The sequence below is a fragment of the Ovis canadensis genome, chromosome 1, assembly GCF_042477335.2.
Source record: "Ovis canadensis isolate MfBH-ARS-UI-01 breed Bighorn chromosome 1, ARS-UI_OviCan_v2, whole genome shotgun sequence".
Lineage (NCBI taxonomy): Eukaryota > Metazoa > Chordata > Mammalia > Artiodactyla > Bovidae > Ovis > Ovis canadensis.
Genome location: NC_091245.1, coordinates 176,498,760 through 176,522,399, shown reverse-complemented (window position 1 = coordinate 176,522,399; position 23,640 = coordinate 176,498,760). Strand labels below are relative to the sequence as shown.

The 23,640-nt window shown below is 43.7% G+C and overlaps 2 protein-coding genes across 3 annotated transcripts in view; one reads left to right on the top strand and one right to left on the bottom strand.

The window, feature by feature from the left end:
- Window positions 1-15,305, top strand: part of MYH15 (myosin heavy chain 15) — a 142,123-nt gene extending 126,818 nt beyond the window's left edge. Inside the window, exons 36-41 of the mRNA XM_069552446.2 lie at window positions 486-611; window positions 2,731-2,901; window positions 4,962-5,066; window positions 11,788-11,883; window positions 12,726-12,860; window positions 14,835-15,305. Coding sequence (XP_069408547.2) covers window positions 486-611; window positions 2,731-2,901; window positions 4,962-5,066; window positions 11,788-11,883; window positions 12,726-12,860; window positions 14,835-14,849 — 648 coding nt within the window. The 3' untranslated portion in view covers window positions 14,850-15,305. The remainder of the gene's footprint in view (window positions 1-485; window positions 612-2,730; window positions 2,902-4,961; window positions 5,067-11,787; window positions 11,884-12,725; window positions 12,861-14,834) is intronic.
- The window catches only part of HHLA2 (HHLA2 member of B7 family), a 149,819-nt gene continuing 140,987 nt past the window's right edge, over window positions 14,809-23,640 (bottom strand). Inside the window, exons 9-12 of one of the 2 annotated variants that reach the window (XM_069552574.1) lie at window positions 22,976-23,293; window positions 20,521-20,646; window positions 18,442-18,500; window positions 14,809-17,691 (exon numbers count right to left, since the gene is read on the bottom strand). In XM_069552574.1, the coding sequence (XP_069408675.1) occupies window positions 17,641-17,691; window positions 18,442-18,500; window positions 20,521-20,646; window positions 22,976-23,293 (554 nt within the window). In that variant the 3' untranslated portion in view covers window positions 14,809-17,640. The remainder of the gene's footprint in view (window positions 17,692-18,441; window positions 18,501-20,520; window positions 20,647-22,975; window positions 23,294-23,640) is intronic. The other variant, XM_069552584.1, reaches the window with a different exon arrangement.

Sequence of the window (23,640 nt, the reverse complement as noted above, 5' to 3'; positions counted from 1 at the left end):
CTTCTATCAGTGCAGAATTGATAGAAATGGAGGTCGATGATGAGAAAGATTTTTCCCCCTGGAGCAGCATGCAGGAAGCTCATTTTTATTTCCCAGACCCCTGCTTTTCAGATGTCTGCTTTTGACCCTGACTTCTACTCTGGGACACTTGCTGCTTTCCACAGCAAAGAGCAAAAGGCAGAGAAACATACTCCTCAGCAAGGGGAAGACCAAACACGTGTTTGGGACTCGTAGGTTGTCTGGATCCACTGCTCCTTTCGGATTCAGGCTGCCATCTCCCCAGTAGTGGACCACTCATAGATGAAATCCCATGCATTCAGTCTAATGTGGTCTCCTGGCCCTGGAAGTGCTGCTTCACTGAGTATGGCTGCCCAGAGGAAAATGACCTCCTGGCCAGAGCCCCTCCCATTGCATGTCCTGAAGAGACCAGCTTGCGTTTCACCACTGATCTCAACTTGCCTAATGAGGATGCTACTTTTCCTTAGAACACGAGTCTCCTCGGCCAGAAGAAGAAACTGGAGGTGGATGTAGCCAGGATGCAGAAGGAAACTGAGGAGGCGATGCAGGGGTGTCAAAATGCGGAAGAGAAGGCCAAGAAGGCAGCCACCGAGGTGGGCCCATAACTGCATGCTCACTCCTGTCTTCCAGAGCTGACAGGAGCAGTAGCCAAGGGGCAGGGGCAAGGGTGCAGCCAGAAGGGATTCCATTGATTCTCCATACCGCCAGAGGGGAGGTTAACTGACCCCTCTGCCTCTCTGCCCCCACTTTGGAAATTAGGCCAATCAGCTCCTCCCTTCCACCCAAACCACACAATGAAAAGAAGCAGCTGAATCACCATAAGCAAAATCTTCTGAAAGCAAGAGACTTTTTAAGATAGTCAAACCACTTTCCACTTGTGAATCAATATATCTAGTGTCTAGAAACAATTCTTATGTTTCCTTACCCATAGCTATTTTTCCTGGGGCCTGTAATGGCTTCATGACGATGATCTGGCAAGAATGCTTATTTCACTTATTTTTTTACAGCCCATACTGCTGCTTCAATAACAGAATCAGGTTGGTTAGGAAGACCTTCAGGATCGGTGTACCTTCCTTATCTGCAAGTTTAAAGTTGTTGATAGGTGTACTTTTCCTGAATGAGACCAAGCTCAGAGTTGACTGCCAGCCTTGACTATACCTTTGTGGGCACTGAAAAGGGATACCCTCTGGACACGCACTGTGGATAGATGCAGATTTCTCTCAAAAAGCATGGCAAACAGATGACAGTACTCAAAAAAAAAAAAAAAAAAAGGCCATGGAAGGAGGGAGGTGGGAGAAAAGTCTGTGCGTCAAGGCCCCAGCCTTGCAGGACCCAGCATCTGCTGAGCAGAGCTTGGACTTGATTTCACCCTCCACTCACCGCTTCCCCATCAGGTGCTTCTGCACAGTACGTCGGATGCACAAACACTTGGAGCAGCCCAGAGCTTGCCCTGAGAATGAAAGCTGATCCTCTTGCTAACTAGTATATGGGAGCCGAAGAGATAAGATATTCAGTTGGGTTTTACATTAGTCATTTTAAAATTCAGAAGAAGGGGAAAACTTATGTCTGTATCTGTCTGAATCATCAAGCACTTGGGTAGTTAAAACTCTTGCACCAAATCCTAGCTCTAGGTCACTGTAGAATCCAGAAGAATGGGGAAAGCATGCCTAGCATTCAGCCATTTTGTATCAACGCGGATACTCTGCTTTCTGATGGAAAAGACATGTGAGAAAGCTTGAAAGTGTTTGGCCAAGAAAAAATAATATGCTCATTTCAAACATTTATGAAAATCTACACAGAAGTGGGGAAAAAAGAGCTTTTTGCTCCTGCTTGGTAAATTTATGCAGTCACACGTTAGGAAGATTCTATCTGCATAACTTCACCTTTAAAAGATCTTCTTGACAATGTTGAAAAATGAACTCACTACCTCTTCCCCTGCCTTAATTCTCCAGTAGTTCAGCTCTGAGCTCCAGCCCCACATAGCAAAACCTAGAGTTACCTTCATAATTTATTCTTTGCCCTCACCATCTGCACAGACGTCTCACACTTGAATTATGCAGATGGTTGGTAACCTGATAGACAGAGAAACTTTGGCTGAGAGGGCAGTTTTCTTACATTAAAGGCATTGAGAGATTCATGAAACAGTTCTTAATAATGGCAGCAAGACACCAAGCCCCTGTATACATGATCAAAGCCGAGAGCGGGCTTTGCAAGAATTAACCATCTTTGTGCCAGATTATTGGCACCGAGAGCATCAGTTGCTGCCAAATTCCTAGAGCCTAAACTCGTTTGCAGTTGCAAGTCATAGGATTACAGAAGTGAGATGTGAAAAAGATTCTCCTAGGCACACCACACTTTTCCTGGTGCAAGCTGCCACAGGACATGTCCTGTTGCTTTACTGAGTTAAAAACTCTGCCCTCAGCTGGTCATCTTTCTTTGAATAGAGATATTGTGTCGTAATGTTCACATGGTGTTTCATCTCTGGTCTGTTTCCACCACCCATCACCCTGATCTCCAGTAGCTGCTGCTATCTTGATTGCCTTACGGTCACCAAACTCGAGGACCACAGAGGTTAGGGAGAGCATGGTGGGAAGAGATGAAGTACAGAGGTGAGGCATGGCCTTTAGTCACCTCAGGAACTGAAGACTAGGGACAAAAATGTTCAGCTCTGTTGGCTGCCAGATTACCTCGGTCCCTTTCCTTCTCTTCTAGGTAGCAGACATGTCAGAAGCACTGAAGAAGGAGCAGGATACTAATGCCCACTTGGAAAGGATGAGAAAGAACATGGAGCAGACGATTAAAGACTTACAAGAGAGGTTGAATGATGCTGAGCAGACGGCCACAATGGGGAACAGAAAGCAAATCCAGAAACTAGAATCCAGGGTAGGAGTTTGCCTGTGTAATCGTGGGGTCTTGACAACTCCCAGTTCAAAGCCTTATGTCTTGGGATATCACTCAGATAGTCCTGCCTCCCACTTCACTTGGGCTTGTAGCATTTGCAGTCACCTGAGAGTGTCAGATCTCAGTATATTCATTCATTCTTCTTGACTTTGGGCCACTAAACAGGACTCTTCTTGGAGTGGGTGAAACCTGCCTTCCTGCTTAGTAGAATGTATCTCCCCCAGCTTCACCCGCCCCGGCACTAGGCTCCCCATAGCCAGGGGACCCACTGTTTCCAAACATTCTCTCACAGTCTTGATTCCCTGCCTTTGCTCCCACTATCTGCTCTATGGAGAATGCCCATATCCTAACAGCCAGAGAAAGCAGAGGGGAACAAGTAAATCAAGGACCAAAAAGACTTTAGTGCAGATATAGTGAGGACTGACAGAATTGATGTAGTACCTGCCTTCAGGGAGCTTCAAGATAGGAAGACTAGAAAGACCTATCTTGAAAATAGGATTTTTAAAATTATTGAATCAATTTCAGTGACAATTTACTGGTCATGTGACAGATGCTATAAGGATGGAAAGAATATTTGGGATTTTCATGCCTCAGAAGGGCCTCTGAGAAAGTATTGCTATTGCACATTTATGATATATCTATATAATGGAATACCAATACACATTGACAGTATAATCATACTGATTAAAAAGGAGTGAGGAAGAGCGTTGTGATGTCCTGGAGTTCATGCCTAGTAGTATAATGATAATAAAGGCAGAGCAGTGTGGAGAGTATATAACCTTCTGTGCAAGAAAGAGGGAAAATATGAAGACATGTACACATCTGCATATATTTTCAAAAAGAATTGGTGGCAGGATAAAATGAAGACTCATAAAAGCCACTAGTTCCTTGGGCTACAAGGAGGTCCAGCCAGTTCATCCTAAAGGAAATCAGTCTTAAATATTCGTTGGAAGGACTGATGCTGAAGCTGAAATTCCAATACTTTGGCCACCTGATGTGAATAACTGACTCATCTGAAAAGACCCTGATGCTGGGAAAGATTGAAGGTGGGAGGAGAAGGGGATGACAGAGAATGCGCTAGTTAGATGGCATCACCAGCTCAATGGACATGAATTTGAGTAAATTCTGGGAGTTGGTGATGGACAGGGAGGCCTTGGCGTGCTGCAGTCCATGGGGTTGCAAAGAGTCGGACAGGACAGAATGACTGAATAAAAGCCACTATGCATAGGAGGAAAACACAGAGATGAAAGTTAGGCCTTCTGAATGGACCTTGTTTAGTTGGTTTGACTGCAAAATTGTGTGAAAAACACCCTTCCTTATCAACCCCCTACTCCGTGTCCTGCTTTATTTCTCTCCATTCCACTTATCACCATCTAACATAATCTATATTTTACTTTGCTTTGTGTTTCATGCATTAGAATGGATGCTTGTAGAGGGGAGAGGTTTTTGTGTTTTGTTCCCTGCTGTATCCCTGCTGCATAGGAGGCATCATATTCATTGAATGAATGCTATGTTAACCTTGATTGTGTAATTCTATAAGGCTAAGGGCCAGCTGCTCATCTGTACTACAGCTCTCTCACCTAGCAGGGCTGTAGGTGACATGTGTGACATAGACTCAGGGTCTGGTTTCTTTAGAGAAACAGCTGAACATGGAGAATGATGAGGCAGTATATTGGCTGAATCCTTAAAGAGAGCTATATATAGCTTATTCTCTATATATACTTACGTACTTTCTAATACGCACATGTGTATGTACTGTTGTAATCCAAGAGGGCATACTTATCTTCTCTGCATGGATTAGCCTTTCACATCCTTCAGAGTCTAAACAGTCCTTTTATGAACTCACCTAGTTCGACCAGCTCACTTGGCCAGGCAGTTTTCCCAGACAGCTTGTTCTGTTCCACCACTACGGGAACCAGAGTAAACATATCTTCCCTTGATGGTGTCACTCTGTTCCAAGTGATGGTGTCAGTTGGCCACTGCAATACCCTCCTGGCTTGCTGGCTGTCCACCTGTCATCTGAGACCATGGTTTGCTTGCAGGTTCGTGAACTGGAGGCTGAACTGGAGAGTGAAGTCCGACGTAACTTGGAGGCCCAGAGGGGAGCCCACAGGCTTGAGCGGTGCATCAAGGAGCTGACCCGTCAGGTACTCTGAGAAGCCGCTCCCTGCTTGCCTGGCGCACCCTACCTCAGGCGGATGTGCTCCTTCAAGCCTGAAACCACCCCCTAGGACTCCTCTAGTTCTCTCTCCATCCTTCCTCTCCCTCAGCAGGAGACACCAACTTGCCCTTCCAGAGCTCCTCTGCTATTACTGATTTGGGTCGGTCCCTCTTTAGAGCTCTCAGGAAGCACAATGTGAGTGACAAGTTGTAATTAGAAGCGAAGAGCTATTTATACCATCCTTGTTTTTTCTCACGTAATGTCTGCAGCGCTTTTGGAAAGATGCCTTCCTGTGAGAGGCTGAGTGAGAACAATGTGTAAATGAAGTGACTGGCGGAGACCGGGGTGGCGACTCAGCCAGCAGGTTGCATGAGACGCTAGCTAAATTGGAGCAGGGGACGTTTCCACTCTTGTTTTCTGGTCTCACACACTCCAGGCCACCGAGGACTCTATCTGGTGTTGGTGCCAGGTGGAAATACAGCAAATGCTGAGAGGCCCCCTGCAGCTTTCTGACTGTTTTCATGTTTAAGCAAATAATTGAAAAGAAGTGGGCAAACTTGTTACCAGTAACTAATGCATTGCCAGTGTAGCAATCTACTCCTTCACTTGTGTTTTCATTTTCCAGCTTGTCTTACCTTTTCTTCAAACAGAGAAAACCAGATATCTCACAATAGCACATGTCTTGCTCATTCCTCTGGGCCCAGCACCTTCCTGGCACAGAGCAGATGGGTGTGTTTCAGTTAAATACAGATGCCAATGGTTACTCTCTAGCTCTCTCTGCCACACAATATAGCTTGTTCCAGTGAAAAGGCAAACTCACCCTAGGTGCCCACTTTACAGCAACTTAGCACTCAAGCGAGATCTGCCAGTCCTGATAGTGGCCCCCGAGGCTGAGTTGGTGTCAGAGACCTCAAAGTGTTCCTTCGTTGCACTAGGAAGGATGGTATTGTTAAGACAGCAGAGTGCTTCAGAAGCACCATCTTGGGCTAATTAAGATGAAATGAGCTATTTGTACCGTTCTTCTTTGCTGAATAAGTAGTTCTTTCCTAAGGCGAATTAGTCTGACACTTCTTTAGACCATGCTAGGTATTACAATGAAAACCACTGGGGACTGCACTCATGGTATGTGTGGTGGAGGAAGTAAGCGCCTGGGAAACGTGAACGATGTGCTATTCTATGCTTCTTTTGAGCAAGGATAAGAAAACATGAGGAAGCAAAATGCTGCTTGTTAATTATGTCTGCTTTTTTCTTTTTATTTTCCTATGGGTTATTCTTACAGTTTTCTTCTGTAAACAGGTTCATTATACAACAATCCACGAAAGCTATACTTTCTTCATTGTCCCAAGGAATACCGTCTCATTCTGTTGTGCTTTTATCTTTGTTTATTTATAGCAATAATCTGTCTTCCCCTTGTACTAGCATGGAAGTGTATTTTTTAATTTCTTCCAAGTGTCTGCACAATGCTTAGAGTATATCTATTCAATTATGCAATGATTTTCTGCCGTCAACTCAGGTAACACCTATTGAGTACCTTTTATTACAAGATAACAGGCTAGACCCTGTCACTTTAAAGAGACATTAGAGAGCCCTCCATATTCCTTGATATCAGTACCTGGTTTTGAAATATTCAAGGTAGATGTTGAGTCAATTCAATCTGTTCTCCTTTAACATCAAAATAACCATCAGGACCGTGGGGCAGGGTGTTTTGTGATAGTACATCATAGGAGCCATTATAAAATGTCATTTTGAAAGGGATATAAATAGGGTTTTTCTTTCCTAGGAAAAATTCCTCTTGGAAAATCATACTGCATTGGAAAAGGGAACCAAGTGTCACTTCATCCACAAGAGTTTTAAGGCCAGTCCCCCACTGAGAATTTATCTCCCCTCATCTGTCCCTCTAGCATTTGGAAATTCATCCTGTTTTCCTCTCTCCAGTGTCTAGAAATGTATGCTATAAAGCAGGACATAGGATTAGGAACCTGTGTTATTTACGGGAGGTAAAGACAGTTTTCCTCCCCACCACCACCCTCTACCGACCTGCTCTACTTTACATTTGTCTGCCTCCTATATTCAGGGACCTGTGTGTAGGTGTCATTTAATATATTTAGTAATCTAAATACGGATAAAGTATCTTCATTTCAAGGGATAAAAAAAAAAATTTGGTCTCAGGTGGGCTCTCCAGGAACCAGATGACAGGGTGGAGTCAGAAGTATAAGAGATTTATGGGAGGCAACACCTGGGAAAGATAAAGGGGAGAGCAAGCAGCCTGAGGCAGAGAAAGCTTCATGGATTTATTTTTACTTCTACTGCCTTTGCTTTCGGTGTCAAAAAAATTGATCAAGACCAATGTTATGATACTTACCTTCTGTGTTGTCCGCTAGGAGTTTTATGATTTCAGGTCTTAGATTCAAGTTTTGATCCCCATTTTGAGTTCACGTTTACGTATGGTATAAGATAGTGGTCAAATGTCCTTTTTGGCTTGTGGTTGCCCAGTTTTCCCAACACACCTTATTGAAGAACTAGCTGTCTTTTTCCCATTATATATTCTAGCTCCTTGGCATTAATTGGCCATGTATATATATCTGGGCTCTTTATTCCGTTCAGTTGATCTGCCTGTCTGTTTTTATTCCAATATATACTGTTTCAGTGACTGTACCTTTGTAATATGTTTGAAATCAGAAAGCAAGATGTCTTCAGCTTTGTTCTTCTTCCTCAAGATTACTCTGACTACTCAGGGCCTTTTGTGGTTCCATTCTATTTTTGTGAAAAATAGTGAGTGCATTGACTCTGTAGATTGTTTAGAGTAGTATGGACATTTTAACATTAATTCTTCCAAACCACAAGCACAAAACAGCTTTCCACCGATTTGTGTCTTCTTCAGTTTCTCTCATCAGTGCTGTACTGTCGTGTTCTGGGCGCAGGTTGGAAAAGAATTTCCAGACATAAGACAAAACGAGAGGGAAATAAAGTTTATTAGAGTGGGAGACGCTGTTGGAACAGCGGGCCAGCTCAAGGGAAAACTGACGTTGAACAGTGGTCCTTAGTCCACTTTTATACCCAGGCTACAAGGAGTGGGACTGGGGTCTTGTGGCTCATTTGCTGATTGGATGGGGCACAAATACTGGGTGGGGGTAAGAGGAAGGCAAATACCTCCTCCCTGTGGGAGGGCTAGCCTCCCTTTGGGGGGCTTCCTTGATAGCTCAGTTGGTAAAGAATCCGCCTGCAATGCAGGAGACCGTGGTTTGATTCCTGGGTCAGGAAGATCCCCTGGAGAAGGGAAAGGCTACCCACTCCAGTATTCTGGCCTGGAGATTTCCATGGACAGACAGTCCATGGGGTCACAAAGAGTCGTACACGACTGAGTGACTTTCACTTCCACTTATATTGGGGCCCTTGAAACACCGACTTGATGGACATGAGTTTGAGTGAACTCCGGGAGTTGGTGATGGACAGGGTGGCCTGGCATGCTGCGATTCATGGGGTCGCAAAGAGTCGGACATGACTGAGCGACTTCACTTTCACTTTCACGCATTGGAGAAGGAAATGGCAACCCACTCCAGTATTCTTGCCTGGAGAATCCCAGGGATGAGGGAGCCAGGTGGGCTGCCATCTATGGGGTCGCACAGAGTCGGACACGACTGGAGGGACTTAGCAGCAGCAGCATGGGGTAGGAGGGGAGACAAATTATACTGTTTCCATTAATAGTTACAACATGGGGGCGGGAAGGACCATAAGGGTCTGGTTTTTCCATTCCTGCATTCCAAGACTCTCCTTGGTTCTCTCTCTTTCATCCCTGGGCCACCACACACATATAGCTTTCAGTGTGCAAGTTTTCCACCTTCCCTCCTTGGTTAAATTTATTCCTAAGTATTTTATTCTTTTCGATGCAATTATAAATGGGATTGTTTTCTTAATTTCTGATAGTTTATATTAGTATACAGAAACACAACTTATTTTTGTATAATGATTTTGTATCCTAAAAATTTACTTTTCTGCCTCTTTCTCTCTTCTCCTTCTGAGACCCTTGTAATCCAAATGCTGGTCCACTTGATGTTATTCCGTAAGTCCTTTAAGCTGTATTTACTCATTTCCCACCCGCCGCCCCCGCCCCCACCCCCTCCACTTTTATGGGATGAATTCCGCTGCCTTGTCTTGAAGTTCACTGAGCCTTTCTTCTACTTCATCTAGTCTACTGTTGAATGCCTATATTGGAATTTTTGTTCAGATATCTATCTCTGTGATTTCTGCTTGGTACTTTTTTATATTTTCTTTTTGTTGAAATTTTCACTTTGTTCATGCATCGTTCTCCTGAGCTTGGTGAGCAGATTCATGACCATTATTTTGAACCTTTTATCAGGTAAATCATCTACCTTTATCCTTTTCTGGGGTTTTATCATTCCTTCATTTGGAGCATATTACTTTGTTTCTTCAACTTTTGATCTCTGTGTTGTTGTTTATCCATTAGATAAAACAACTCTCCCAATCTTAAATGAATAGTCTCATGTAAAAGAAGACGTTTATTGTTCAATCTACCCTAGCTGTTAGTTGTCTCTGAAATCTTTGTGACTGTCCAAGCAGCCTTCTTTGTTCTTAGGGCTCTTAGTTCAAAAACTGTCTATAATATTGCAAAGGGGAGGATCTCAGTCAGTACTTAGATGCAGGGCTGACTGGAGGCCAGACCCTTAGGCAGGAGCTTTTAAAGTATGCAAATACACCTCTTTCAGGGAATGACGTGCTATGCAGTTAAGAACTCTTTCTCTGTTTGCTATCATCTCATTGAACTTGTGAACACAAGCCCTTGCTTGAACACAAGCCCAGAGACAGAGTAAGAAATTTATCCTCTGGACATCAGCTACAAAATTCAGTACACCAGACCTGTGCAGAAGCTCCTTTATCAGAGATACTGGTAGCCTATGTGGGGCATGTGAAGATGGCACCCACTGGCTTTCCCTGGCATTTCAGTCTTCTGCCAAAGCTGAGGGGAGGAGGTGGTTAAAAACTGTTGCAGTCCTGTAGGACCCATGAATGTAAGTTCTGCTGACCACCAGAGCCAAGCTTGCGAGGGATGTACCCTGGGTGGCAGCCATGAAAGCTGGGCCACCAAACATGTGCTCCTTTCCAAGAGATACCAGAAACCGAGAGTGAGGCAGAGAGTGTATGAAGATGGTGCCACCAGCCTCCCTGGTCTCCAGAGATGTGTGTTAAATTAGAAGACTGCCCCCTTGGGCCGCAGCTACTAAGATAAGCAAATAGGTCTCTTTCAAGGAAACTGAGCATTTCTGTCTGCTGCCTCTGTGCTGTGTCTGGGAGCTAAACATTAAACCTAGCAAGGAGGGAACAAGCAGGAGAACTATAGGGGCATAGGAGATGAGCCTGGTTGGAGTGAAGGTTGTTTATGGGGGGCTGAGGGAGATAAATGGGGAAACTATGAAAGCCACCAAAAAAGCTGATACTTGATGGAATAAGTAAGATGGAGCTAGGAAAAATGTTTGAGCAGTAGGTGTTTGTCTTGGTTAAATCATTCATCTCAACCATCAGTCTAAATACTCTCCTTCAGGGCAGTTCAACAGCTCCAAAGTGGAAGTACTCTAGTTAAAACGGTGTGGTAAAGGGGGTGGTATGCAGAGCCTTCCTGCATGTCTGTCTCTTCCCTCCTTCCTCCTCAGAATACCCAGGACATCACAGAGCATGGTTGAAAAACACTATCTCACTGGATTTCCTTTTCCCAGCCCAAGCCTGGATTTCAAAGGAAGCAATAAGAACACACAAAACAGGGTCCCCATAGCTTATGGAATTTTTCTATCTCTGCTAATGCCCACTCCACAATTCCAGTAAACTTAGTCTTTCTTATAGTTCTGTTGCAGGAAGGGGGACCCCTTCCAGGGCCTGAAGCTGGGTTCTTGTCTAACAATCAGAAATGAATTGTCTGAGGAGACACATGTGCTGACAAAGCAAGAGATTTTATTGGGAAAGGGCACCCGGGTGGAGAGCAGTAGGGTAAGGGAACCCAGGAGAACTGCTCTGCCACATGGCTTGCAGTCTTGGGTTTTATGGTGATGGGATTAGTTTCCGTGTGGTATTTGGCCAGTCATTCTGAGTCTTTCCTGGTGGCGCACGCATCGCTCAGCCAAGATGGATGCTAGCAAGAGGGATTCTGGCAAGTAGACGGACATGCGGTGTCTCCTTTCGCAAACTCTTCCGGTTGGTGGTGGCTTATTAGTTCCGTATTCCTTATCAGGATCTCTTGTCATAAAACAACTCATGTAAATAGTTACTATGGTGCCTGGCCAGGGTGGGCGGTTTCAATCAGTGTGCTTCCCCTAACAGTTCCATTGCCTAAAGCCAAGGGTCAGTTAGAAAGTTCAAGGAAAGAATTGGTTTGATGGGGCGCTGCAGTGCAGGTGGGCACTGAGAAACCACAGGCAGGTGTGGCTTGGCTGGGCTGGGAAGGCTGAAGACCAAATTGAAACTAGTGGCTTTAACTTCCATTTTAACAGAGGCTGGGAGTTCTGTGTCATTGCTCTGAGCTGTGTTTATTAATTTGTTGGACCTTGGGATGAAAAGAGTTAAACTCATTTTTCAAATCATGGCTCTACATACGGTCTTTAATAAATTTTCCTTACTCTCATTTCCTCATGTGAGGCTACACCCAGTGCAAACTGCTGGATCCTTCAAATCACCTTCACATACAAACCTGTACTTTGCAGGTAGAGGAAGATAAGAAAAATATGAGCAGGATGCAGACTCTGATGGATAATCTTCAGCTAAAAGTACAAAGTTACAAGCAGCAAATCGAGGCAGTGGTAAGTACCTGAGGCAGTTGCAGCCTCATGGATTTCCTAGCCATTTACATTTGATTAATGGAGATATGTGGCCCTGAGCTAAACAAGCAGCTTGTCAGAGAGGACCAGCTCAGCTTAAAGTCTGCTCATTCTTTTTTTTTTTTTTTTAATGTGTATGCTAGAATTATCACCTATAGTTAAAATTTGTGCAACTTTTCCCTTCAGGGAGCCAAAGCTCTCTCCCTTGACCTTTGCTTACACCCAAACATATGCATTGCACGATATGAGCCAAATAGGAGCATGGTGTCATGTAGAGATAGAAAATTTTGGTTGGGTAATCATCCTGTGGGGCTTCTCATGTGGCTCAGTGGTAAAGAATCCAGGAAACATCAATGCAGGAGACGTGGGTTCTAACTCTTAGTGGGGAAGATCCCCTGGAGCAGGAAATGGCAATCCACTCCAGTGTTCTTGCCTGGGAAATCCCATGGACAGAGGAGCCTGTTATAAGAGGAGCCTTATAACAGTAAAGACAAACACCCTCTACCCTGAATAGGATGTTAAATTGATTACAAAACAAATTATGGTTAATCTATCACATACCAAATCTGTGAAAGCTAGACTACATCCTATTGGTGGAAAATGCCGACTATGTTCTCAATTTCCAGGGGAAAAAATGTTATAAAATGGATCTGGTGCCTGCTAGGAAGTCTGAATCCATATACATCATACAAAAATATGGTATTTCATTCAACACTCAGAAGTTTAGATTCCTTTCTCACATTTTTCAACTTTCTCACATCAGGGCAGAAAAAAAAATATGATTATATAGGCTCAGGGATTTGTTTCATTTTTTATTTTTATAGGAAGCAGAAGCTAGTCAATACCTTTCCAAGTATAAGAAGCAGCAACACGAGTTGAATGAAGCTAAGGAAAGAGCAGAGATAGCCGAATCTCAAGTTACTAAACTCAAGATGAAAGCAAAAGAATTTGGGAAAAAGGTGCGTCAGGTATTCAGTTCTGCTGTAACTTTTAAAGCGTTGGTGTTTCAGGCTCATGTCATCACATGGAAAAGTGTTTCTTCAGAGGCTTTTAAAAACATTGAAAAACAGCTTCTGATAAAATCTTCCCATGTTTATCAATTCTACTTGCCTGGGTAGTATGAGACAGGAAGCATGTGAGTGGGGTGCGCACTGCATTACGCTTCTCAAATGCTTAATTCTAGGATAATGTGCAGGTTCTGAGCTCCTGGGTCTAGATTCATGTGGGCAGGACAGTCAGGCGTCCAAGGGGAAAAGATGATTAAAGAAGCACAGATGGATCTGCTTGAAAGTCTAGGCAAACTCTTCTGTGGTGGGCAAGTATCACACTGATATGGAGATCCCAGGGGGACAGGTTTAAAGTGGAGGCCATGAAGAACAAATGCAAGAGTCTTGCTTTCTGGTTTTCTTCCCTAAAACAGAGAAGGAACTCTCTACATCTGTGTCCACGAAAATTCTGTTCCAATAGTAGGGGCCACTGCCCTAATTTTCCTGGAAAGTGACAGAGAACATGGAGCTGTAGGCTTGGCAGGGCCAGTATCTTAGTCTGTTCAGAGATGTCATGCCAGAGATGGAGTGGCTTACAAACTGCAAACACTTCTCACAGGCCTGAAGGCTGTGAAGTCCAGGGTCATGGAGCTGGCAGATTTGGAATCAGGTGAGGGCTACTTCCTTATAGACAAGCCTCTTCCCACTGTAACCTCATATGGTAGAAAGAAGGGAAGAAGCTCTCTGGAGTCTTTTTTTCCTTAAGGACATTACTCCCAGGCATGAGGACTCAATCTCATGACCTAATCCCTTCACAAAGGCCTCAGCTCCTAATACCATCACCGTTGGGGTTAGGAATTCAACATGTGAATTTTGTGGGGGGACAGAAACATTCATACTATGTCAGTGAGCTCAGCTTCCTCACTGAGACTGTTACCAGAAACAGTTGTGAAATGAGATTTGGCTTTAGGAGAAGCAAATTTAAAGAGGTTGTATACAATCCATAGAATGCCTACAGAGCACTTAGCACAGGCACCACCATTTCAGTTTTTAAAATGAATTGCTGGTAAACTTTTTTAGTAAAGTTTTTAAAATGAATTACAGGAGGTCAAAGGATCTCTTGAAGAAGAGACTAAAAGTTGGTCATATTGAATATATTTGGATCCAAATATGAAAAATATGAGACTTTTGCGGGCTCTATACATTTCTTATTGATGAGCAAATAGTCTCAGGGAGAAGGCCTATATTGAGAGGTCCAGCTAAGTGGTTTGAACTCTGGCCTCAACGTGCAAAGTGTTATAGCCTGGGATCGGGGTCTTCTGTGTGGAAGCTGCCCAGCAACCCCCTGTGATGGATTTGTTTAGGGAAATGCTTCGCACATGCTACAATTGCACTCAGCTGCATGAGGTCGGAGGGCCTCGGAAACAGATGTAATGCTTTCGACTTTGTCACAGTTATTTCCAACAAAGAATAAAATGAGTGAAGCAGAAATTGCTTCTGAGAGGCCAGAGATGAATAGGAAAATCATCCTTGGCAATGCAATGACTAATTGTTTTCCATTCACAGAAGGAGAGCCTGAACATCTCTCCACTGTCATAAACCAAAGGAAAAAGGTTTTCTGATAGAATTGTGCATCAGGTCTGGGGAGCGAATTGGTGATGCATGTCATCTCTCCCTTCTGGGGTCTTCTCCAGAGGGTGCTGCCTTTACTGGCAATGCAAGGCGGGCAGAAAATTGAGTGACTAAGCACGCCCTTGCGGTGAATTACTGGGGTCTGCTTTCTCTCATGCAGATAATTGCCTCAATTCCCTGCCTCCCTTTGAAGCTAATGAAGAGTTGGCTAAGGCCTGCTTATGACTGGAAAGGCCTGGGCTTCGTTCTGGGTGTATGTCCCACTGATGAAAGTCACAGGAATCTCATAGAACATGCTGATACTCTATTTTTCAGGTCCGTGAAGAATGAGCAGTCCTCGTTTATAAAGGACAGAGGTTGGAAAAGTACAAGGAGGTACTGTTTTCTGACCAGAAACTTACGTTGCATTTGAAATATACACCTTTAGATTGATGTATAGTTGCTTTACAATGTTATATTAGTTTCAAGTGTAATAACATAGTGCTTCAATATTTGTAGATTATACTCGTTAAAATGACTATAAAATACTGGTTATATTCTCTATGGTGCACATTGCATTCTTGTGTCATTTACTTTGTACCTGGTGGTTTGTACCTTTTAATCCGCTTTCCCTCCCTGGTACCCTTCTCCCTACTGGTAACCACTAGTTTGTTCTTATATTTAAAAGTCTCTGTTTTGATGTATCCACTCATTTGGGAAACATTTTAAAAAACATGCTGCATCAAAAGTAGTTTAAACAAGGTGATCAGGAAACGTAATAATAAAAGGAAGTATTGTTGCTTTCAAGTGTAATGGGGAATTTGTTGATCCTCAGATGTAAGTAAGCATTTCACAGGAAAGATTAAATAGATGCAAGAATCTTTTAAATTTTGATGTTAAAAAAAAATACTTTGTCCATATTGCATCTTAGTAATATTCATAGAAGACATGAGCTATGTTATGGTCCCTGGGGAGTTCTGCTTGACTCATTTCTACATCCATGAGTCTGTTTTTAGCCACTGATGGTGGGAGACAACAGGCTAGTCTTACTGATCTACAGTGATTTACCTATAGTCATAGTTAGGCACTTTGTGCAGGAAAACCCTCCTACCTGACACCCATGTAGGCTACATGCTGGTGCAACACTGAAGCACCCTCCCATGCGAGACGCTCAGTTTAGTGATAACTGGTATGCTGTCTGTATTGTACCAATGTGGCTAAGCTGGAGGTACATTTCCTAGAATTCCCTTCTCTGTGTGGTTCTGGATTACAGTTGGTCACAAAAGAAAAGTGCACCCGATTTGAGAGGCAGAAGTGAAGGAGAAGCTGCTTTGTTTTTATGCTCATACGGTCAATGTATGGTCCCAGGTGCAGTGATAGCTGGCAGATATTACTCAAGGCTGAAAGGGTGAGCTAGCTGGGATGGGCCCAGCTCCTGTCAGAGTCCTCGCCAGGCAGGCCTGTGGCTCCTTGGCAGTAGGCGCTGGCCTGTCTTACAGGTCACTCCCAGCATAGATTCTAGAGGCTCCAAGGGACAGCACGGGATCCAGTTTGTTCTTATAAATTCCAGCTCATCCTCACTCCATGTCCAGCTCTCCTTCCTGACGCTGGCACATGTGCCCAACAGCGGCCTCAGGGACAGCACCAGATGTGGAGGGGGCAGCCTGGCGCAGGCTTTTCACCGCTGCCCATGGTGGTACAGTGTTGAACGTCCATAACAATCCTTCTGTCATCCTCAGCAGTCTGCCTCTGCGATCCAACCTGACTCTAAGATTAAGCTCAGCAGTGCTGAAAGACACAGGGTCCTTATCTGCCATCCTCAATGTGTTGGCTTTGGTCTTTAAATTTGTGACCCTCATCACAGTAAGATTAGAACAGTTCTGAGCATGTTCTCCTCACCAAGTGCCCTATGTCCTTTTCTAAAGATTTCTTTATGTGTCCTTCAGTCAGTTCAGTTCAGTCGCTCAGTCGTGTCCGACTCTTTGTGGCTCCATGAACTGCAGCACGCCAGGCCTCCCTGTCCATCGAGTTGGTGATGCCATCCAGCCATCTCATCCTCTGTCGTCCCCTTCTCCTCCTGCCCCCAGTCCCAGGGTCTTTGCCAATGAGTCAGCTCTTTGCCTGTGTGTCCTTAGTACTCTACAATTTGTGATGAACACTGGTCACAACACTGTAGCAAATACCTGAGGTCAACAAAACTCTGTGCAAAACAGACTGTGAAATAAGTCCAGCTGATACAGAAAACTGGACTAGGTGGCATGAATACAAAATTGGGGTTGGTTTTCTCCCATAAACTATAGGCTTAAAAATTTGACTGTCATAAAAGTCCTAGTCAGGCTTTCTTTTTCACACATTGATAATAAAATTAAGGAGAACAGATTATCCAGTCAACTGAGTTATCCATTCTCTCCTTGCATAAAAATATATATGAAAATTTAAATTTATTAGAAATCTGATTAACAAAATGACAACTGAGCCAAAGAGTAAATTATCTTAATAACCGGGGTCATTCAGCTATGAAACCCTGGTGTTGGATAGTACAACCCAACCCCAGGGATGTCAGTTCTTGAGTTGATAGGGCCTTTTGCACCTTGCGTTGTCTTAGAGACACTGACATTCTTACTCTATGGGGTCCCTATGATCCACCATACTAAATCTAGTAGATTAGGCTGATATTAACCATTCATGTAAAACTAGAGTACAATACTTTAGCACATCAATTGCTTTGTTTTCTTGGCCCTGGTTTTTCACCTTTTCACTCAGATGATTTTTGCTTCTACTGCTCACCCATCATTAGTTGATCAGATTTTGAATCATCTCTTAGTGATTTGTTTCTTCTGAGTTCTTGGCAGAAACTTCACTGTAGCCTCCTGGGCTGGTTGCAGCAGGAATGTAAATAAATGAGAGAGTTCTTTTATCCAAGCTGAATTGGAATCCTTGGTATCCAGGCATTTATAATCTTGATGCAGGTGGGGGGCCCGAGAATGATTCTTCGTTTCTGAAGAGACAATGTGACTATTCTCTTTACAGTATCACAGCTTTTTGAAATGGTAGAATTGTCAGGTCATGACAAACCATTGCTGGAATCACAGTGAAGAAAGGGGAGGTGAGGTCATAGGATATTACAGATGTTTGTGTTGTGTTATAAACTTCTGTCTTCACTTTCTGTATTGGGTAGATAGTCTGAAAGAGCCTGGAACCAAGAAACAGGGACTCAGAATAGTTGTTGTTTATGTCAGAATAACCATTTTAGTATTAATGGTGGTAGTGTTTTGTTTTTTTGGAGGGGGGCAATTGTAAGCTACTGTTTGCATCTGTAATCAGAGATCCCTGAGACAGTTATAAGTAGTTATGAAGTTAGATCTTACCAATTTTAATTTCCCTTCTAGATGTTCCTGAGATTTTAACAAGTAGAAAAACAAGTTTATCCCACTCTTTGCTGTTATGTATCCTGATTAGTGGAAGTCATAAATAATAAAAGGTGTGCAGCAAAAAAGTATACAAGCAAGCTATAATTCGTAAGTGCATTATCAGTTCGGAAGGATCCTAGAAGTGGCTGGAAAAGTGTAGAAGGTCAGTAGTCTGAGTCTGGGCAGAAACTGTAGTTTGCTTTTCTCTACTTTATCTGTCTTTCCTTCCACTTCTGTGGAAACCCGTGTTTCCAGCAGAAGAGTAAGCACATTGGTGCATAGTGCCATTTGAGATCTTTACAAGTAACAGTTGGAAATGAGATGAGCAAGCACTTATTTAAGTGACTAGAACCAGTTTAATTACAGACAGTGGAAGAGCCCAAGTGTATTTTTTCCTGTTCTATTATTCTGTAATCCCTCCTGCCTTTTTTCTGTGTAAAAGTCCTGCAAGATAATGTGTGAATCAGTCAAAGGTTCAATTAGCTTTTTACCATAGCATTCTTATAAATAGTTTGATAAAGGAAATGCCTTACCACATTTTCTTCTTCAGTACCAGCACTGCTAGAGTTCTGATTAGTAGGTGGATGCCTTTCTACAGGAAAAAAACAGAACTTAAAAAGACATCTCTTTGCCAAACCCCTATTCTCCCTTATTCCCACCTCAGTAACAACAAATAGTTGCTCAGTCATGTCCACCTCTTTGTGACCCCATGGGCTATAGCCTGCCAGGCTCCTCTGTCCATGGAATTCTCCAGGTAAGCATACTGGAGTGGGTTGCCATTCCCTTCTCCAGGGGATCTTACCAAGCCAGGGATCAAACCCAGGTCTCCTTCATTGCAGGCAGATTCTTTACCATGTGATTCACCAGGGATGCCCCAGCTGAGTATGATTATGTTATTAGAATCACATTAGTTACTCCCCTCTTTGTATCTTTTTCCAACAAACAGCATTAAAAATGTCCTTAATGTAGAAATACTTCATCAGAAACACACAGCAGTAAATTCAGGTGCTCCAAAGCAAGGATAAAGGCAGTTCAAGCAAGCCAGCAGCTCCTGGCTCTCTAAGATGGTTGGCCTGATGCCTACTAACTATAAACAATGGGAAAGAGCCAAGGTGGTGATGGACAGGAAAAGGGGGCATAATGTCATTTCTCGCCGAAGGCTTCAGACCACAAACTATGGAACACACTGTTTTATTTTTTTAAGTGGCCCACACCCCAGTGTGGTTTTTGCTGACATCTGACTGCTCCTCCAGAATCAGAATCCGTCCTGCTCTCTGCCATGGGATGCTGACCTGGGTGGGTTCTACGTGCAGGGCTTCCCTTCCCTCCGCTTTCATCTGGGGTGGAGGTCAGAGGGCAGGAGGGGCAAAATCAGGTGTTTCTTCTCCTAGCTCCTTCCGTGTCAGGCCACCTTAATCTGGCTGTGTGCTCTATGTGAAGGCCACCTTCCTTACAACACAGCTGGTCCTGTGACTCTCTCCTTTCAGGTTTGGGGCACTATTCCTCCTCCTTGTCCCTTTAGATTGAGCGCTTCCAGCAAAGCTCGCAGGGGTGCAGTCTCTTCTATGCTCCCCTTTCTCCAGTTTTGAGTGTGCCAGGTGCTTTGTGTTGGAACTTCACTTGTGCACACTTCCACTATAGAAACTAAACCATCATTCTGGAGTAGTGCCCCCTCTCCTAGAACTTGAACCTAATCTCAAGCACTATGATATTAGGGTTTGCATGTGGAAGACAAACTAGACTACCTGAAACCTCCCATTTTTCCCTACTTCTGGCAGCTAAGGGACAGGAACATCAAGGGCATTGGCCTGCTTATTCACATAGACAATCACAGGGCTGCAACAGATGAAATCCTTGCTCACTATCACCCTTAAAGTACTACCTTCAATAATGGTGTCCACGATGACCAAATAACCCTGACTTCAGCAGGGGAAATAGGCAAATATCAATCAGAAGAAGGGACACTGAATCTGTCTCAACCTCCCAGGACACTGAGAGCTTTCTTAGAGAGATGATGAAATCAGTGAGAGCTCCATGGGGCCGAGATCTACCTCTACCACTAGTTAGCTGGGTCATCTTAGGTGGTGCCTGTAAGTCTGTTTCAGATGCCTATTAGCATTTGCATTAACTTTTTTGATTCTAATTTCCTGGCCTGTAAAATGTGGAAATAAGTAAATCTAAGTTTTTCACAGATCTAAACTTGTTGATAAAAGCAAAGTCTTTTAAGAAGTCCTGTGACCATGGAATCTTAGTATCATGTTGAATTACTACAAGTAATTAAGTTACTGTAAGTAAGTTTTCTAGCAGAAAATTTAGAAAAAGGTTTTTAAAAATTTCACACGATTAAAATAAAATGGCCCTTCAAGGACAATGCTATTTTGAGCAGTAGCAACTATTAACAAGGGTTTCCCTGATGGCTCAGCTGGTAAAGAATCTGCCAGCAATGTGGGAGATCTGGGTTCAATCCCTGGGTTGGGAAGACCTCCTGGAGACAGGAACAGCTACCCACCCCAGTATTCTGGCCTGGAGAATTCCATGGACTCACTTGTCATCTTGGATACACCTCCACCTGAACCCCTGGGCATGAGACCAAAGCCTCCATGAGATGATACCTTTGTGGAAATCGATGCATCTTTGTGATCTAACAGCTCGAGGGGCCACCGACAACAATAAAACTGCCGATATGATGGCCACCAAAACTAGAACAATTATCCCAGCAGGCGCTCTTGGGCTTGCTTCTAAATAAGACAAACAGAGAGTCTATGAGCTGGAAGAAAAGTTACCAGACAACAAAAGAAAATGTATAGCTGGGTGAGTATGTTTATTCAAAGTAGCTATTTCTGCTTTCTGCATGGGAAGCAGATATATTAGTGAAAATGCTTTTCGTAATGAAAAGACCCATTAAAGATACAAACAACAGCCCTGTCTGGATCAGTGTTTTTCATGAGCGTAAATAATACTTCCCAGTTCCCAGGTGGTGGTGCTGCTGCTAAGTCGCTTTAGTCGTGTCCAACTCTGTGCGACCCCATAGATGGCAGCCCACCAGGCTCCCCCGTCCCTGGGATTCTCCAGGCAAGAACACTGGAGTGGGTTGCCATTTCTTTCTCCAATGCATGAAAGTGAAAAGTGAAAGTGAAGTTGCTCAGTTGTGTCCGACTCTTCGTGACCCCATGGACTGCAGCCTACCAGGCTCCTCCATCCATGGGAGGCAAGAGTACTGGAGTGGGGTGCCATCGCCTTCTCCGCCAGGTGGTGCTAGTAGTAAAGAATTCTTCTGCCAATGCAGGAGACATAAGAGATGAATGTTTAATCCTTGGGTCAAGAAGATCCCCCTGGAGGAGGGCATGGCAACTCACTCCAGTATCTTTGCCTGGAGAATCTCATTGACAGAGGAGCCTGGCAGGCTACAGTCCATAGGGTCGAAAAGAGCTGGACATGACTGAGGCAACTTAGCACATCACCCCATCTAATATATATCTATTGGGGGAATCTGTCAAAGCTGATATTAAACAATTTGGGGCATAGTGGGGATGGGAGTCAAGAGAGGAAAAAGTCTGAAAACTTGAGAGGCAATGAGTTTTTCATGCATTTTAAGTCTTTGTTTTATATTGTAATAAGGGAATTAAACATACTTTTGTGTGTGTGTGCTCAGTCGCATCAGTAGTGTCCGACTCTTTTGTGACCCCATGGACTGTAGCCCACTAGGCTCCTCTGTCCATGGGATTCTCCAGGCAAGAATACTAGAAGGGTTGCCATACCCTTTTACAAAGGAGTAATTATGACTACAAACTAACCGCAGCCTAGTGTTTTCCTTGGGGGATGAAGGTAGGGCACAGTGTACCCTTGGCTTGGAAAAGGCAGGATCCTAGAGAAATAGAGATAAGAGGTGCAGAGATGATGAGGAAAGCTGATTAGGAGTCATGATCTTGAGTAAAAAGTGACAGATGACCACCAAGATAACCAATGGTGCTTGGAGTTCCTCAGGAATAACTGGAGCCTAAACTCTTTTCAGCCTCTTGGTTGGAACTAGAATTGTTATAATTTGTATTAAAGGAAGTAACATTCAAAACTAGAATACCAAGAACATTTATAAAACATATGTTCCACTGACTCACTTTAATAAATACAGAGAGGTGCCATGGTCTCCCATGATGTCACCTGCTGAAGGATAAGGGTGATCAGCCCCCCTAGACAGTCAGCTTCATGAGTACACATTCCTTGACTCTATGGATACTGAACTAGAAATATTTTAAACAATGAGTTGTAGCAATTAGCTACCACTAGAGGTAAAAACGGAGAAGGCGATGGCACCCTCCTCCAGTACTCTTGCCTGGAAAATCCCATGGGCGGAGGAGCCTGGTGGGCTGCAGTCCATGGGGTCGCAAAGAGTTGGACATGACTGAGCGACTTCACTTTTACTTTTCACTTTCATGCACTGGAGAAGGAAATGGCAACCCACTCCAGTGTTCTTGCCTGGAGAATCCCAGGGATGGGGGAGCCTGGTGGGCTGCCGTCTATGGGGTTGCACAGAGTCAGACACGACTGAAGCGACTTAGCAGCAGCAGCAGCAGAGGTAAAAAATGAGCCGAATCAGGCACAACCTTAATGTTTCAAATGTCCTCTGATGACTGTTTTCACCAGGTTTACAGACCATGCTTCAATAGCCTGCAGCAGAAGCTTCAATTCTAACTTCCCACCATGTCTGCACAGCTTTCTCTCCCCAAACCCAGACCCTAAGGCACATATCAGCACAATGGTAAGCAGGAATTGAAGATGCTCAGCCCACAGAGTAATAAAACATACAGGTTCCGTCTTCATTTCTGAAACTCGGAAACCCTAAAAGGGAAATCTTCTGGGAGTAATTTCCTTTTATTTTTCAGTGCAAGGCTTTCATGTGGTTGAAGGAAGGAAACTGTCTACCATTTTGACTGGAAGTATCCCTGTAAACAGTATTTTCAGAAATTCTATTCAAAGGTATTCTTGAAATGCCAACCTAATTTCCTATTTGATATTCACAATTTCTACTGCTGTACCTGAAACACATGTCCAGCCCTACTTGTAACTTACCTACATGCAGTATTTGGGTGGTGAGTAAGGTACTTTTGTTTGATGAAATATTGCACAAATACTCCCCACTGTCTGAAAGACGAAGATCCTTCACAGTTAAAGAGAAGTCACGTGAGTTTATCAGCTCTTCTTTCCATGAAAGTCGAGGCTGACTGATTAGTGTTTCTTGTGAGGAGTTCTTAAAGTAAGCCAGGAGCGAGGAACTCCCACTTTCCACTCTGGACCAAGTGACTGTGAAGTCTTGATTTGCTGGGAAAAGACTGTTTTCAGGTTTACACAAGAGTAAAACGTTTTCACTTTGCATTTTATGAAGGACATCTAACAACAGGATAGAAAAGTAAAGATAAATGAAAACATTTGCAAATGAATTTTCTAAGTTATACTTAGAAATATCTTTGAAAAACTTTTTGGAAAGCAGTGAGATATTTGTGCTGTGGAGTTTCTTAAAAGCTTTACACCACTATTTTAAAGTCGCCCACCAAGGTTAAGTTTAGGCTTCAAGGAGGCCCAAGCCTGGGCCAGCTAGGGAGATGACACACCTGGTTTTCAGCTCCTACAACCTGAGCACGATCACTTGAGTGCTGCTACCAGTTACCAGCGTTTTTAACTCAGCAATCTTCTGCTGACCTCTTGAATGCTGGTGTTACCCAGGCTGCCTTCGTGTC